Source organism: Salmo salar, unplaced genomic scaffold (genome assembly GCF_905237065.1).
Source record: "Salmo salar unplaced genomic scaffold, Ssal_v3.1, whole genome shotgun sequence".
Lineage (NCBI taxonomy): Eukaryota > Metazoa > Chordata > Actinopteri > Salmoniformes > Salmonidae > Salmo > Salmo salar.
The window spans coordinates 35,001-53,107 of NW_025547672.1; the positions used below are offsets into that span (position 1 = coordinate 35,001).

At 48.6% G+C, this 18,107-nt stretch overlaps 1 protein-coding gene across 1 annotated transcript in view; it reads left to right on the forward strand.

Moving 5' to 3' along the window:
- The window catches only part of LOC123732152 (SH3 and multiple ankyrin repeat domains protein 3-like), a 112,044-nt gene that overhangs the window by 5,557 nt on the left and 88,380 nt on the right, over positions 1-18,107 (forward strand). Inside the window, 6 exon segments of the mRNA XM_045711500.1 lie at positions 357-578; positions 7,957-8,160; positions 12,739-12,810; positions 13,139-13,247; positions 14,381-14,532; positions 14,933-15,100. Of these exon segments, the coding sequence (XP_045567456.1) occupies positions 384-578; positions 7,957-8,160; positions 12,739-12,810; positions 13,139-13,247; positions 14,381-14,532; positions 14,933-15,100 (900 nt within the window). The 5' untranslated portion in view covers positions 357-383.

The window sequence follows — 18,107 nt, forward strand, 5'->3', positions numbered from 1 at the left end:
CTCTCTCTCTCTCTCTCTCTGTATCTTTCTCTCTCTCTGTATCTCTCTCTCTTCACTTTAGTCCATTCTGTGTCATTGTTGATCCTTTACTATTATGATGAGTACTGATACTACACTGTGTAGCAGTGTTGGCAACAGGTAATACAATCAAATCAAATGTTATCCGTCACATTCGCCGAATACAATAGGTGCAGACTCCTGTTGATTCCTGTGTGTGTGTGTGTGTGTGTGTGTGTGTGTGTGTGTGTGTGTGTGTGTGTGTGTGTGTGTGTGTGTGTGTGTGTGTGTGTGTGTGTGTGTGTGTGTGTGTGTGTGTGTGTGTGTGTGTGTGTGTGTGTGTGTGTGTGTGTGTGTAGGGCTGTGACTGGACAGTGAGTGACCCCATGCCTCTGAGTCCGGCTGCCAACGCTAAGCATGACCCCCCTGATCACCCCCGGCAACCAGCCGCTACCAATGGCAACCAGCCAGGTTCCGCCCTTGCCAGGGACGACGGGAGGACTTCCTCCCCAGATCCTCCTGACGACGGCTCCGGAAACAGCATCGTCATCCGTATTGGCATCCCTGACCTGCAGCAGACGGTACACGCAAACACACACACACACGTGAAAACTCTTAGCTAATAAATTCATTCAGAAATTCACAGGTGTGTGAAGAATGGCGCCGGAGGAGATGGCTGCTGTTTAACAGGCTCTTAACCAATGGTGCTGGAGGAGATGGCTGCTGTTTAACAGGCTCTTAACCAATGGTGCTGGAGGAGATGGCTGCTGTTTAACAGGCTCTTAACCAATGGTGCTGGAGGAGATGGCTGCTGTTTAACAGGCTCTTAACCAATGGTGCTGGAGGAGATGGCTGCTGTTTAACAGGCTCTTAACCAATGGTGCTGGAGGAGATGGCTGCTGTTTAACAGGCTCTTAACCAATGGTGCTGGAGGAGATGGCTGCTGTTTAACAGGCTCTTAACCAATGGTGCTGGAGGAGGTGGCTGCTGTTTAACAGGCTCTTAACCAATGGTGCTGGAGGAGATGGCTGCTGTTTAACAGGCTCTTAACCAATGGTGCTGGAGGAGATGGCTGCTGTTTAACAGGCTCTTAACCAATGGTGCTGGAGGAGATGGCTGCTGTTTAACAGGCTCTTAACCAATGGTGCTGGAGGAGATGGCTGCTGTTTAATAGGCTCTTAACCTGTTGGGTCTAGGGGGCAGCATTTGCACGTCTGGATAAAAAAAATGTACCCGATTTAATCTGGTTACTAATCCTACCCAGTAACTAGAATATGCATATACTTATTATATATGGATAGAAAACACTCTAAAGTTTCTAAAACTGTTTGAATGGTGTCTGTGAGTATAACAGAACTCATTTGGCAGGCAAAACCCTGAGACATTTTCTGACAGGAAGTGGATACCTGATGTGTTGTATTGACTTTAAACCTATCCCATTGAAAAACACAGGGGCTTAGGAATATTTTGGCACTTCCTATTGCTTCCACTAGATGTCACCAGCCTTTACAAAGTGTTTTGAGTCTTCTGGAGGGAGATCTGACCGAACAAGAGCCATGGAACGATGATGTCCCATTAGACACCTGGCGCGCGAGTTCATGTTGGGTACCCTCGTTCCAATACGTTATAAAAGAGTATGCATTCGTCCACCTTGAATATTATTCATGTTCTGGTTAAAAAGGCCCTAATGATTTATGCTATACAACGTTTGACATGTTTGAACGAACGGAAATATATTTTTCCCCTCGTTCATGACGAGAAGTCCGGCTGGCTTACATCATGTGCTAACGAGACGGAGATTTTTGGACATAAATGATGAGCTTTTTTGAACAAAACTACATTCGTTATGGACCTGTGATACCTGGAAGTGACATCTGATGAAGAGAATCAAAGGTAATGGATTATTTACATAGTATTTTCGATTTTAGATCTCCCCAACATGACGTCTAGTCTGTATCGCAACGCGTATTTTTCTGGGCGCAGTGCTCAGATTATTGCAAAGTGTGATTTCCCAGTAAGGTTATTTTTAAATCTGGCAAGTTGATTGAGTTCAAGAGATGTAAATCTATAATTCTTTAAATGACAATATAATATTTTACCAATGTTTTCTAATTTTAATTATTTAATTTGTGACGCTGACTTGACTGCCGGTTATTGGAGGGAAACGATTTCCTCAACATCAATGCCATAGTAAAACGCTGTTTTTGGATATAAATATGAACTTGATAGAACTAAAAATGCATGCATTGTCTAACATAATGTCCTAGGAGTGTCATCTGATGGAGATTGTAAAAGGTTAGTGCATCATTTTAGCTGGTTTTATGGTTTTGGTGACCCTGTCTTTGACTTGACAAAACATTACACACAACTCTTGTAAATGTACTGTCCTAACATACTCTAAATGTATGCTTTCGCCGTAAAACCTTTTTGAAATCGTAAAACGTGGTTAGATTAAGGAGATGTTTATCTTTCAAATGGTGTAAAATAGTTGTATTTTTGAACAATTTGAATTTTGACATTTATTTGGATTCAAATTTGCCGCTCTTGAAATGCACCTGCTGTTGATGGAGTGCACCACGGGTGGCACGCTAGCGTCCCACCTAGCCCCAAGAGGTTTTTAACAAATGGTGCTGGAGGAGATGGCTGCTGTTTAACAGGCTCTTAACCAATGGTGCTGGAGGAGATGGCTGCTGTTTAATAGGCTCTTAACCAATGGTGCTGGAGGAGATGGCTGCTGTTTAACAGGCTCTTAACCAATGGTGCTGGAGGAGATGGCTGCTGTTTAACAGGCTCTTAACCAATGGTGCTGGAGGAGATGGCTGCTGTTTAATAGGCTCTTAACCAATGGTGCTGGAGGAGATGGCTGCTGTTTAACAGGCTCTTAACCAATGGTGCTGGAGGAGATGGCTGCTGTTTAATAGGCTCTTAACCAATGGTGCTGGAGGAGATGGCTGCTGTTTAACAGGCTCTTAACCAATGGTGCTGGAGGAGATGGCTGCTGTTTAATAGGCTCTTAACCAATGGTGCTGGAGGAGGTGGCTGCTGTTTAACAGGCTCTTAACCAATGGTGCTGGAGGAGATGGCTGCTGTTTAACAGGCTCTTAACCAATGGTGCTGGAGGAGATGGCTGCTGTTTAACAGGCTCTTAACCAATGGTGCTGGAGGAGATGGCTGCTGTTTAACAGGCTCTTAACCAATGGTGCTGGAGGAGATGGCTGCTGTTTAATAGGCTCTTAACCAATGGTGCTGGAGGAGATGGCTGCTGTTTAACAGGCTCTTAACCAATGGTGCTGGAGGAGATGGCTGCTGTTTAATAGGCTCTTAACCAATGGTGCTGGAGGAGATGGCTGCTGTTTAACAGGCTCTTAACCAATGGTGCTGGAGGAGATGGCTGCTGTTTAACAGGCTCTTAACCAATGGTGCTGGAGGAGATGGCTGCTGTTTAACAGGCTCTTAACCAATGGTGCTGGAGGAGATGGCTGCTGTTTAACGGGCTCTTAACCAATGGTGCTGGAGGAGATGGCTGCTGTTTAACAGGCTCTTAACCAATGGTGCTGGAGGAGATGGCTGCTGTTTAACAGGCTCTTAACAAATGGTGCTATTGTGTGTTTGTGTTATTTGTAAGTTGTTTTGTCCATAATGTTTCTGCCACCGTCTCTTATGACTGAAAACAGCTTCTGGATATCAGGACAGTGATTACTCACCTCGTACTGGACAAAGATCTTTTTTAACGAGTTGGACTTGAAGGATTTACTTCAGACACCTGACAAGGCCCTCATCCTCGTCATACGCAGGAGAAAGAGACAGAGATATCGGGGACGTAGGTCGGGATGCCTTGTAAGGAATTGATGGCGAGTGGGTAATCTGCCTCTACCTATTAGCCTGTAAGGACAGACGCTGGGAGACGAGAAGCAAGTACAGGGAGTGAACATTTAATAAATAACGGACATGAAACAAAACACGGACAGCGTCTGGACGGGAAACAAAACGACATTAATGCTGACTCGGGAAATAAACTGAGGAAGTGACAGATATCGGGGAGGTGATTAGTAACGTGATGGAGAGAAACTGAGGAAGTGACAGATATCGGGGAGGTGATTAGTAACGTGATGGAGAGAAACTGAGGAAGTGACAGATATCGGGGAGGTGATTAGTAACGTGATGGAGAGAAACTGAGGAAGTGACAGATATCGGGGAGGTGATTAGTAACGTGATGGAAAGAAACTGAGGAAGTGACAGATATCGGGGAGGTGATTAGTAACGTGATGGAAATAAACTGAGGAAGTGACAGATATCGGGGAGGTAATTAGTAACGTGATGGAGTCCAGGTGAGTCCAGGTGAGTCCAGGTGAGTCCAGGTGAGTCCGATGACGCGTTGATGTGTGTAACGATGGTGGGAGGTGTGAGTAATGATCAGCAGCCTGGCGACCTCGAGCGACCTCGAGGGCGAGCAGACGTGACATAGCCTGGATAACAAAATAGATGAGCTACGATCACAAATATCCTACCAACGGGATATTAACTGTAACATCTTATGTTTCACCGAGTCGTGGCTGACATGGATAACATACAGCTGGGTGTACGCTGCATCGGCAAGATAGAACAGCTGCCTCCGGTAAGACAAGGGTTGACGGTCTGTGTCTATTTGGAAACAACAGCTGGTGCACGAAATCTAATATTAAGGAAGTCTCAAGGTTTTGCTCGCCTGAGGTAGAGTATCTCATGATAAGCTGTAGACCACACTATTTACCAAGAGAGTTTTAATCTATATTTTTCATAGCTGTCTACCACCACAAACTGATGCTGCCATTAAGACCGCAAACAATGAGCTGTATAAGGCCATAAGCAAAAGAAAAATGCTCATCCAGAGGTGGCGCACCTACTGGCCGTGGACTTTAATGCAAAGAAACTTAAATCAGTTTTACCTAATTTCTACTAACATGTTAAAAGTGCAACCAGAGGAAGAAAAACTCCAGACCTCCTTTACTCTACGCACAGAGATGGATACACAGCTCTCCCTCCTTTACTCTACACACAGAGATGGATACACAGCTCTCCCTCCTTTACTCTACACACAGAGATGGATACACAGCTCTCCCTCCTTTACTCTACACACAGAGATGGATACACAGCTCTCCCTCCTTTACTCTACGCACAGAGATGGATACACAGCTCTCCCTCCTTTACTCTACACACAGAGATGGATACACAGCTCTCCCTCCTTTACTCTACACACAGAGATGGATACACAGCTCTCCCTCCTTTACTCTACACACAGAGATGGATACACAGCTCTCCCTCCTTTACTCTACACACAGAGATGGATACACAGCTCTCCCTCCTTTACTCTACACACAGAGATGGATACACAGCTCTCCCTCCTTTACTCTACACACAGAGATGGATACACAGCTCTCCCTCTCCCTCCTTTACTCTACACACAGAGATGGATACACAGCTCTCCCTCCTTTACTCTACACACAGAGATGGATACACAGCTCTCCCTCTCCCTCCTTTACTCTACACACAGAGATGGATACACAGCTCTCCCTCCTTTACTCTACACACAGAGATGGATACACAGCTCTCCCTCCTTTACTCTACACACAGAGATGGATACACAGCTCTCCCTCCTTTACTCTACACACAGAGATGGATACACAGCTTCCCTCACCCTCCATTTGGTAAATCTGACCATAATTATATCCTCCTGATTCCTGGTTACAAGTAAATATTAAAGCAGGAAGCACCAGTTACTCGGTCAATAAGAAGTGGTCAGATGATGCAGATGCTAAGCTACAGGACTGTTTTGCTGCAAAGACTGGAATATTTTCAGGGATTCTTCCGATTGCGGAGTACACCACATCAGTCACAGGCTTCATCAATAAGTGCATCGATGACATCGTCCCCACAGTGACCGTATGTACATACCCCAACCAGAAGCCATGGATTACAGGCAACATCCGCACTGAGCTAAAGGCTAGAGCTGCCACTTTCAAGGAGCGGGACTCTAACCCGGATGCTTATAAGAAATCCTGCTATGCCCTCAGACGAACCATCAAACAGGCAAAGCATCATTACAGGACTGAGATTGAATCCTACTACACCGGCTCCGACGCTCGTCGGATGTGGCAGGGCTTACAAACTATTACAGACTACAAAGGGAAGCACAGCCGCAAGCTGCCCAGTGACATGAGCCTACCAGACGAGCTAAATTACTTCTACGCTCACTTCGAGGCAAGCAACACTGAAGCATGCATGAGAGCATCAGCTGTACTGGATGACTGATTGATCACGCTCTCCTTGGCCTTTGTGAGTAAGACCTTTAAACAGGTCAACATTCACAAGGCTGCGGGGCCAGACGGATTACCAGGACGTGTGCTCCGGGCATGCGCTGACCAACTGGCAAGTGTCTTCACTGACATTTTCAACCTCTCCTTGACCGAGTCTGTAATACCAACATGTTTCAAGCAGACCACCATAGTCCCTGTGCCCAAGAACACTAAGGCAACCTGCCTAAATGACTACAGACCCGTAGCACTCACGCCTGTAGCCATGAAGTGCTTTGAAAGGCTGATCATGGCTCACATCAGCACCATTATCCCAGAAACCCTAGACCCACTCCAACTTGCATAACGCCCAAACACATGATGCAATCTTTATTGCAGTCCACACTGCTCTTTCCCACCTGGACAAAAGGAACACCTATGTGAGAATGCTGTTCATTGACTACAGCTCAGTGTTCAATACCGTGGTGCCCTCAAAGTTCATCATTAAGCTAAGGACCCTGGGACTAAACACCTCCCTCTGCAACTGGATCCTGGACTTCCTGACGGGCCGCCCCCCAGGTGGTAAGGGTAGGTAATAACACATCCGCCACGCTGATCCTCAAAACGGGGGCCCCTCAGGGGTGCGTGTTCAGTCCCCTCCTTTACACTCATGACTGCACGGCCAGGTACGACTCCAACACCACCATTAAGTTTGCTGACGACATAACGGGTAGGCCTGATCGCCGATAACGATGAGACAGCCTATAGGGAGGAGGTCAGAGACCTGGCCATGTGGTGCCAGGACAACAACCTATCCCTCAACGTAAGACTAAGGAGATGATTGTGGACTACAGGAAAAGGAGAACCGAGCACGTCCCCATTCTCATCGACGGGGCTGTAGGGGAGTAGGTTGAGAGCTTCAAATTCCTTGGCGTCCACATCAACAACAAACTATCATGGTCCAAACACATCAAGACAGTCGTGAAGAGGGCACGACAACGCCTATTCCCCCTCAGGAAACCGAAAAGATTTGGCATGGGTCCTCAGATCCTCAAAAGGTTCTACAGCTGCACCATCGAGAGCATCCTGGCTGTTTTTTTATTTTTACTTATCTATTTTCTATTAACACTTAATTTTCTTAAAACTACACCTGTTGTATTCAGTATTTTACTGTAAGGTCTACTACATCTGTTGTATTCAGCATTGCACTGTAAGGTCTACTACACCTGTTGTATTCAGCATTTCACTGTGAGGTCTACACCTGTTGTATTCAGTATTTTACTGTAAGGTCTACTACACCTGTTGTATTCAGTATTTTACTGTAAGGTCTACTACACCTGTTGTATTCAGTATTTTACTGTAAGGTCTACTACACCTGTTGTATTCAGCATTGCACTGTAAGGTCTACTACACCTGTTGTATTCAGCATTTCACTGTGAGGTCTACTACACCTGTTGTATTCAGCATTTCACTGTGAGGTCTACTACACCTGTTGTATTCAGCATTTCACTGTGAGGTCTACTACACCTGTTGAATTCAGCATTTCACTGTGAGGTCTACTACACCTGTTGTATTCAGCATTTCACTGTGAGGTCTACTACACCTGTTGTATTCAGCATTTCACTGTGAGGTCTACTACACCTGTTGTATTGGGCTCATGTGGAAAATATCATTGTATTTGTGTGTGTAGAAGTGCCTGCGGCTGGACCCCGAGGCAGCGGTGTGGAGCAGTAAGCAGCGTGTGTTAGTGACTCTAACACAGAGCCTGACTGATGTTCTGAACTACGGCCTGTTTCAACCGGCCTTCAACGGACGAGCTGGGAAGTTCCTAGATGAGGAACGACTGCTGAAAGACTACCCTCTACCCCCCATCACCCCTATTCCCTACCTAGAGGTACCCTCTACCCCCCATCACCCCTATTCCCTACCTAGAGGAACCCTCTACCCCCATCACCCCTATTCCCTACCTAGAGGTACCCTCTACCCCCATCACCCCTATTCCCTACCTAGAGGTACCCTCTACCCCCATCACCCCTATTCCCTATCTAGAGGTACCCTCTACCCCCCATCACCCCTATTCCCTACCTAGAGGTACCCTCTACCCCCATCACCCCTATTCCCTACCTAGAGGTACCCTCTACCCCCATCACCCCTATTCCCTACCTAGAGGTACCCTCTACCCCCATCACCCCTATTCTCTACCTAGAGGTACCCTCTACCCCCATCACCCCTATTCCCTATCTAGAGGTACCCTCTACCCCCATCACCCCTATTCCCTACCTAGAGGTACCCTCTACCCCCCATCACCCCTATTCCCTACCTAGAGGTACCCTCTACCCCCATCACCCCTATTCCCTACCTAGAGGTAGCCTCTACCCCCCATCACCCCTATTCCCTATCTAGAGGTACCCTCTACCCCCCATCACCCCTATTCCCTACCTAGAGGTACCCTCTACCCCCATCACCCCTATTCTCTACCTAGAGGTACCCTCTACCCCCATCACCCCTATTCCCTATCTAGAGGTACCCTCTACCCCCATCACCCCTATTCCCTACCTAGAGGTACCCTCTACCCCCATCACCCCTATTCCCTACCTAGAGGTACCCTCTACCCCCCATCACCCCTATTCCCTACCTAGAGGTACCCTCTACCCCCATCACCCCTATTCCCTACCTAGAGGTACCCTCTACCCCCATCACCCCTATTCCCTACCTAGAGGTACCCTCTACCCCCCCATCACCCCTATTCCCTACCTAGAGGTACCCTCTACCCCCATCACCCCTATTCCCTACCTAGAGGTACCCTCTCCCCCCCCATCACCCCTATTCCCTACCTAGAGGTACCCTCTACCCCCATCACCCCTATTCCCTACCTAGAGGTACCCTCTACCCCCCCATCACCCCTATTCCCTATCTAGAGGTACCCTCTACCCCCATCACCCCTATTCCCTACCTAGAGGTACCCTCTACCCCCATCACCCCTATTCTCTACCTAGAGGTACCCTCTACCCCCCATCACCCCTATTCCCTACCTAGAGGTACCCTCTACCCCCATCACCCCTATTCTCTACCTAGAGGTACCCTCTACCCCCCATCACCCCTATTCCCTATCTAGAGGTACCCTCTACCCCCATCACCCCTATTCCCTACCTAGAGGTACCCTCTACCCCCATCACCCCTATTCCCTACCTAGAGGTACCCTCTACCCCCCATCACCCCTATTCCCTACCTAGAGGAACCCTCTACCCCCATCACCCCTATTCCCTACCTAGAGGTACCCTCTACCCCCCCATCACCCCCTATTCCCTACCTAGAGGAACCCTCTACCCCCCATCACCCCTATTCTCTACCTAGAGGTACCCTCTACCCCCATCACCCCTATTCCCTACCTAGAGGTACCCTCTACCCCCCATCACCCCTATTCCCTACCTAGAGGTACCCTCTACACCCCATCACCCCTATTCCCTATCTAGAGGTACCCTCTACCCCCCATCACCCCTATTCCCTACCTAGAGGTACCCTCTACCCCCCATCACCCCTATTCCCTACCTAGAGGTACCCTCTACCCCCATCACCCCCTATTCCCTACCTAGAGGTACCCTCTACCCCCCATCACCCCTATTCCCTATCTAGAGGTACCCTCTACCCCCATCACCCCTATTCCCTATCTAGAGGTACCCTCTACCCCCATCACCCCTATTCCCTATCTAGAGGTACCCTCTACCCCCCATCACCCCTATTCCCTACCTAGAGGTACCCTCTACCCCCCATCACCCCTATTCCCTATCTAGAGGTACCCTCTACCCCCCATCACCCCTATTCTCTACCTAGAGGTACCCTCTACCCCCCATCACCCCTATTCCCTATCTAGAGGTACCCTCTACCCCCCATCACCCCTATTCCCTACCTAGAGGTACCCTCTACCCCCATCACCCCTATTCCCTACCTAGAGGTACCCTCTACCCCCCCATCACCCCTATTCCCTACCTAGAGGTACCCTCTACCCCCCATCACCCCTATTCCCTACCTAGAGGTACCCTCTACCCCCATCACCCCTATTCCCTACCTAGAGGAACCCTCTACCCCCATCACCCCTATTCCCTACCTAGAGGTACCCTCTACCCCCCATCACCCCTATTCTCTACCTAGAGGTACCCTCTACCCCCCCATCACCCCTATTCCCTACCTAGAGGTACCCTCTACCCCCATCACCCCTATTCCCTATCTAGAGGTACCCTCTACACCATCACCCTATGCCCTATACCATACATACACCCTACACACTACGCCCTATACCATACATACACCCTAAACACTACACACTGCACCCTATTCCATACACCCTACAACCTACACACTGCACCCTATTCCATACATGCACCCTACAACCTACACACTGCACCCTATTCCATACACCCTACGCCCTACACACTACACCCTATTCCATACATACACCCTACAACCTACACACTGCACCCTATTCCATACATACACCCTACAACCTACACACTGCACCCTATTCCGTACATACACCCTACACCCTACACACTGCACCCTATTCCATACATACACCCTATAACCTACACACTGCACCCTATTCCATACATACACCCTACACCCTACACACTGCACCCTATTCCATCCACCCTACACACTGCACCCTATTCCATACACCCTACACACTGCTCCCTATTCCATACATACACCCTACACACTGCACCCTATTCCATACATACACCCTACAACCTACACACTGCACCCTATTCCATACATACACCCTACACACTACACCCTATTCCATACAAACACCCAACACCATACACACTGCATCCTATTCCATACAAACACCCTACACACTACACCCTATTCCATACACCCTACACACTACGCCCTATTCCATACATACACCCTACACACTGCACCCTATTCCATACATACACCCTACAACCTACACACTGCACCCTATTCCATACATAAACCCTACACACTCCACCCTATTCCATACATACACCCTACACACTACACCCTATTCCATACATACACCCTACACACTGCACCCTATTCCATACATACACCCTACAACCTACACACTGCACCCTATTCCATACATACACCCTACAACCTACACACTGCACCCTATTCCATACATACACCCTACACACTACACCCTATTCCATACATACACCCTACACACTACACCCTATTCCATACATACACCCTTCACACTGCACCCTATTCCATACAAACACCCTACAACCTACACACTGCACCCTATTCCATACATACACCCTACACACTACACCCTATTCCATACACCCTACACACTACGCCCTATTCCATACATACACCCTACACACTGCACCCTATTCCATACATACACCCTACAACCTACACACTGCACCCTATTCCATACATACACCCTACACACTGCACCCTATTCCATACATACACCCTACACACTACACCCTATTCCATACATACACTCTACACACTGCACCCTATTCCATACACCTTACACACTACCCCCTATTCCATACATACACCCTACAACCTACACACTGCACCCTATTCCATACACCCTACACCCTACACACTACACCCTATTCCATACATACACCCTACACACTGCACCCTATTCCATACATACACCCTACAACCTACACACTGCACCCTATTCCATACATACACCCTACACACTACACCCTATTCCATACATACACCCTACACACTGCACCCTATTCCATACATACACCCTACAACCTACACACTGCACCCTATTCCATACATACACCCTACACCCTACACACTGCACCCTATTCCATACATTCACCCTATAACCTACACACTGCACCCTATTCCATACATACACCCTACACCCTACACACTGCACCCTATTCCATCCACCCTACAACCTACACACTGCACCCTATTCCATACATACACCCTACACCCTACACACTGCACCCTATTCCATACATACACCCTAAACCCTACACACTGCACCCTATTCCATACATACACCCTAAACCCTACACACTGCACCCTATTTCATACATACACCCTACACCCTACACACTGCACCCTATTCCATACATACACCCTACACACTACACCCTATTCCATACACCCTACAACCTACACACTGCACCCTATTCCATACATACACCCTAAACCCTACACACTGCACCCTATTTCATACACCCTACAACCTACACACTGCACCCTATTTCATCCACCCTAAACCCTACACACTGCACCCTATTTCATACACCCTACAACCTACACACTGCACCCTATTTCATACACCCAACCAAAAATTATATATGTTGAAACTGTTTTAACTTATAGGGCTGTGTGTGTGTGTGTGTGTGTGTGTGTGTGTGTGTGTGTGTGTGTGTGTGTGTGTGTGTGTGTGTGTGTGTGTGTGTGTGTGTGTGTGTGTGTGTGTGTGTGTGTGTGTGTCTCATTGTAGTTCCGCTATAAGAGGCGTGTTTACACTCAGAGCTACGTGGACGACAAGCAGCTAGCGAAGCTCCATACCAAGGTAAGACAACACACAGACAGACAACACACAGACAACAACACACAGACAACAACACACAGACAACAACACACAGACAACAACACACAGACAACAACACACAGACAACAACACACAGACAACAACACACAGACAACAACACACAGACAACAACACACAGACAACCACACACAGACAACAACACACAGACAACAACACACAGACAACCACACACAGACAACCACACACAGACAACCACACACAGACAACAACACACAGACAACAACACACAGACAACAACACACAGACACGTGCCGGCCCTACTCTCGCTGTCCCGTCCTCTGTCTCTCAGGCCAACCTGAAGAAGTTCATGGACTACGTTTACCAGCTCAGCGTTGACAAAGTCTCCAGGTTCTTGGAGAAAGGTCTTGATCCTAATTTCCATGATGCAGACACAGGAGGTGAGGAAACTCACTCACTCACTCACTCACTCACTCACTCACTCACTCACTCACTCACTCACTCACTCACTCACTCACTCACTCACTCACTCACTCACTCTCTCACTCACCATCACTCACTCACTCACTCACCACCACTCACTCACCACTCACACACTCACTCACTCACTCACTCACTCACTCACTCACTCACCACCACACACTCACTCACACACTCACTCACCACTCACTCACTCACCACTCACTCACTCACCTCACTCACTCACTCACTCACTCACTCACTCACTCACTCACTCACCACTCACCACCACTCACACACACACACTCACTCACTCACTCACTCACCACTCACTCACTCACTCACCACTCACTCACACACACACTCACACACACACACACACACTCACTCACTCACTCACTCACTCACTCACTCACTCACTCACCACTCACTCACTCACTCACTCACCACCTCACTCACTCACTCACTCACCACCACCACTCACCTCACCTCACTCACACACACACTCACTCACTCACTCACTCACTCACTCACTCACACACACTCTCACTCTCACTCACACACACACTCACTCACTCACCACTCACTCACTCACTCACTCACTCACTCACTCACTCACTCACTCACCACTCACTCACTCACCACACACTCACACACACACACACCACTCACTCACTCACTCACTCACTCACTCACTCACTCACTCACTCACTCACTCACTCTCTCACTCTCTCATTCTCTCACTCACACACTCACTCACTCACTCACTCACTCACTCACTCACTCACTCACTCACTCACTCACACACACACACACACACACACACACACACACACACACACACACACACACACACACACACACACACACTCACTCACTCACTCACTCACTCACTCACTCACTCACTCACTCACTCACTCACACACTCACACACTCACACACACACACACACTCACACACACACTCACACACACACTCACACACACACACACACACACACACACACACACACACACACACACACACACACACACACAGTGTGTCTGAAAGTGAGTGAGTATCTATCCCTCACCGCTAAGCCTCAGTGTTTTTCTATCTGAATATGTGTTCCCAGAATGCCCCTTAACCCTGGCGGTTCAGCTCGAGGGCAGTGCAGAGCTGATTAAAGTCCTGAGGAGTGGAGGAGCCCACCTGGACTTCAGGACGAGAGACGGAATCACAGCGCTGCACAGAGCCGTTCTCTCAAGGAACCACACAGCACTCACAGTGAGTACGCACACACGCACACGCACGCGCGCACACGCACACGCACACGCACACACACGCGCACGCACACACACACACACACACACACACACACACACACACACACACACACACGTGCATACACAGCCCTGTGTGTTTGTGTTTTTAAGCGTGTGTGTGTGTGTGTGTGTGTGTGTGTGTGTGTGTGTGTGTGTGTGTGTGTGTGTGTGTGTGTTGCAGACGGTGTTGGACCTGGGGGCGTCTCCAGACTAAGCGTAATGTGTGTGTGTGTGTGTGTTGCAGACAGTGTTGGACCTGGGGGCGTCTCCAGACTAAGCGTAATGTGTGTGTGTGTGTTGCAGACGGTGTTGGACCTGGGGGCGTCTCCAGACTAAGCGTAATGTGTGTGTGTGTGTTGCAGACGGTGTTGGACCTGGGGGCGTCTCCAGACTATAGGGACAGCCGTGGGTTAACTCCTTTGTACCACTGTGCCATGGTGGGGGGAGACCCGTACTGCTGTGAACTGCTGCTTCATGAACACGCTGTTATAGGCAGCACCGACGAGAATGGCTGGCAAGAGATACACCAGGTAACACACACACACACACCAAGGTTATTATAGGACGAGAATGGCTGGGGAGAGGTACACCAGGTAACACACACACACCAAGGTTATTATAGGACGAGAATGGCTGGGGAGAGGTACACCAGGTAACACACACACACCAAGGTTATTATAGGACGAGAATGGCTGGGGAGAGGTACACCAGGTAACACACACACACACACCAAGGTTATTATAGGACGAGAATGGCTGGGGAGAGGTACACCAGGTAACACACACACACCAAGGTTATTATAGGACGAGAATGGCTGGGGAGAGGTACACCAGGTAACACACACACACCAAGGTTATTATAGGGACGAGAATGGCTGGGGAGAGGTACACCAGGTAACACACACACACCAAGGTTATTATAGGACGAGAATGGCTGGGGAGAGGTACACCAGGTAACACACACACACCAAGGTTATTATAAGACGAGAATGGCTGGGGAGAGGTACACCAGGTAACACACACACACCAAGGTTATTATAGGACGAGAATGGCTGGGGAGAGATACACCAGGTAACACACACACACCAAGGTTATTATAGGACGAGAATGGCTGGGGAGAGGTACACCAGGTAACACACACACACCAAGGTTATTATAGGACGAGAATGGCTGGGGAGAGGTACACCAGGTAACACACACACACCAAGGTTATTATAGGACGAGAATGGCTGGGGAGAGGTACACCAGGTAACACACACACACACCAAGGTTATTATAGGACGAGAATGGCTGGGGAGAGGTACACCAGGTAACACACACACACCAAGGTTATTATAGGACGAGAATGGCTGGGGAGAGGTACACCAGGTAACACACACACACCAAGGTTATTATAGGACGAGAATGGCTGGGGAGAGGTACACCAGGTAACACACACACACCAAGGTTATTATAGGACGAGAATGGCTGGGGAGAGGTACACCAGGTAACACACACACACCAAGGTTATTATAGGATGAGAATGGCTGGGGAGAGGTACACCAGGTAACACACACACACCAAGGTTATTATAGGACGAGAATGGCTGGGGAGAGGTACACCAGGTAACACACACACACCAAGGTTATTATAGGACGAGAATGGCTGGGGAGAGGTACACCAGGTAACACACACACACCAAGGTTATTATAGGACGAGAATGGCTGGGGAGAGGTACACCAGGTAACACACACACACCAAGGTTATTATAGGACGAGAATGGCTGGGGAGAGGTACACCAGGTAACACACACACACACACCAAGGTTATTATAGGACGAGAATGGCTGGGGAGAGGTACACCAGGTAACACACACACACCAAGGTTATTATAGGACGAGAATGGCTGGGGAGAGGTACACCAGGTAACACACACACACACACCAAGGTTATTATAGGACGAGAATGGCTGGGGAGAGGTACACCAGGTAACACACACACACACACCAAGGTTATTATAGGACGAGAATGGCTGGGGAGAGGTACACCAGGTAACACACACACACCAAGGTTATTATAGGACGAGAATGGCTGGGGAGAGGTACACCAGGTAACACACACACACCAAGGTTATTATAGGACGAGAATGGCTGGGGAGAGGTACACCAGGTAACACACACACACACACCAAGGTTATTATAGGACGAGAATGGCTGGGGAGAGGTACACCAGGTAACACACACACACCAAGGTTATTATAGGACGAGAATGGCTGGGGAGAGGTACACCAGGTAACACACACACACACACCAAGGTTATTATAGGACGAGAATGGCTGGGGAGAGGTACACCAGGTAACACACACACACCAAGGTTATTATAGGACGAGAATGGCTGGGGAGAGATACACCAGGTAACACACACACACACACCAAGGTTATTATAGGACGAGAATGGTTGGGGAGAGGTACACCAGGTAACACACACACACACACCAAGGTTATTATAGGACGAGAATGGCTGGGGAGAGGTACACCAGGTAACACACACACACACACCAAGGTTATTATAGGACGAGAATGGCTGGGGAGAGGTACACCAGGTAACACACACACACACACCAAGGTTATTATAGGACGAGAATGGCTGGGGAGAGATACACCAGGTAACACACACACACCAAGGTTATTATAGGACGAGAATGGCTGGGGAGAGGTACACCAGGTAACACACACACACCAAGGTTATTATAGGACGAGAATGGCTGGGGAGAGGTACACCAGGTAACACACACACACACACCAAGGTTATTATAGGACGAGAATGGCTGGGGAGAGGTACACCAGGTAACACACACACACCAAGGTTATTATAGGACGAGAATGGCTGGGGAGAGGTACACCAGGTAACACACACACACCAAGGTTATTATAGGACGAGAATGGCTGGGGAGAGGTACACCAGGTAACACACACACACCAAGGTTATTATAGGACGAGAATGGCTGGGGAGAGGTACACCAGGTAACACACACACACCAAGGTTATTATAGGACGAGAATGGCTGGGGAGAGGTACACCAGGTAACACACACACACACCAAGGTTATTATAGGACGAGAATGGCTGGGGAGAGGTACACCAGGTAACACACACACACACACCAAGGTTATTATAGGACGAGAATGGCTGGGGAGAGGTACACCAGGTAACACACACACACACCAAGGTTATTATAGGACGAGAATGGCTGGGGAGAGGTACACCAGGTAACACACACACACCAAGGTTATTATAGGACGAGAATGGCTGGGGAGAGGTACACCAGGTAACACACACACACACACCAAGGTTATTATAGGACGAGAATGGCTGGGGAGAGGTACACCAGGTAACACACACACACCAAGGTTATTATAGGACGAGAATGGCTGGGGAGAGGTACACCAGGTAACACACACACACACACCAAGGTTATTATAGGACGAGAATGGCTGGGGAGAGGTACACCAGGTAACACACATACACACCAAGGTTATTATAGGACGAGAATGGCTGGGGA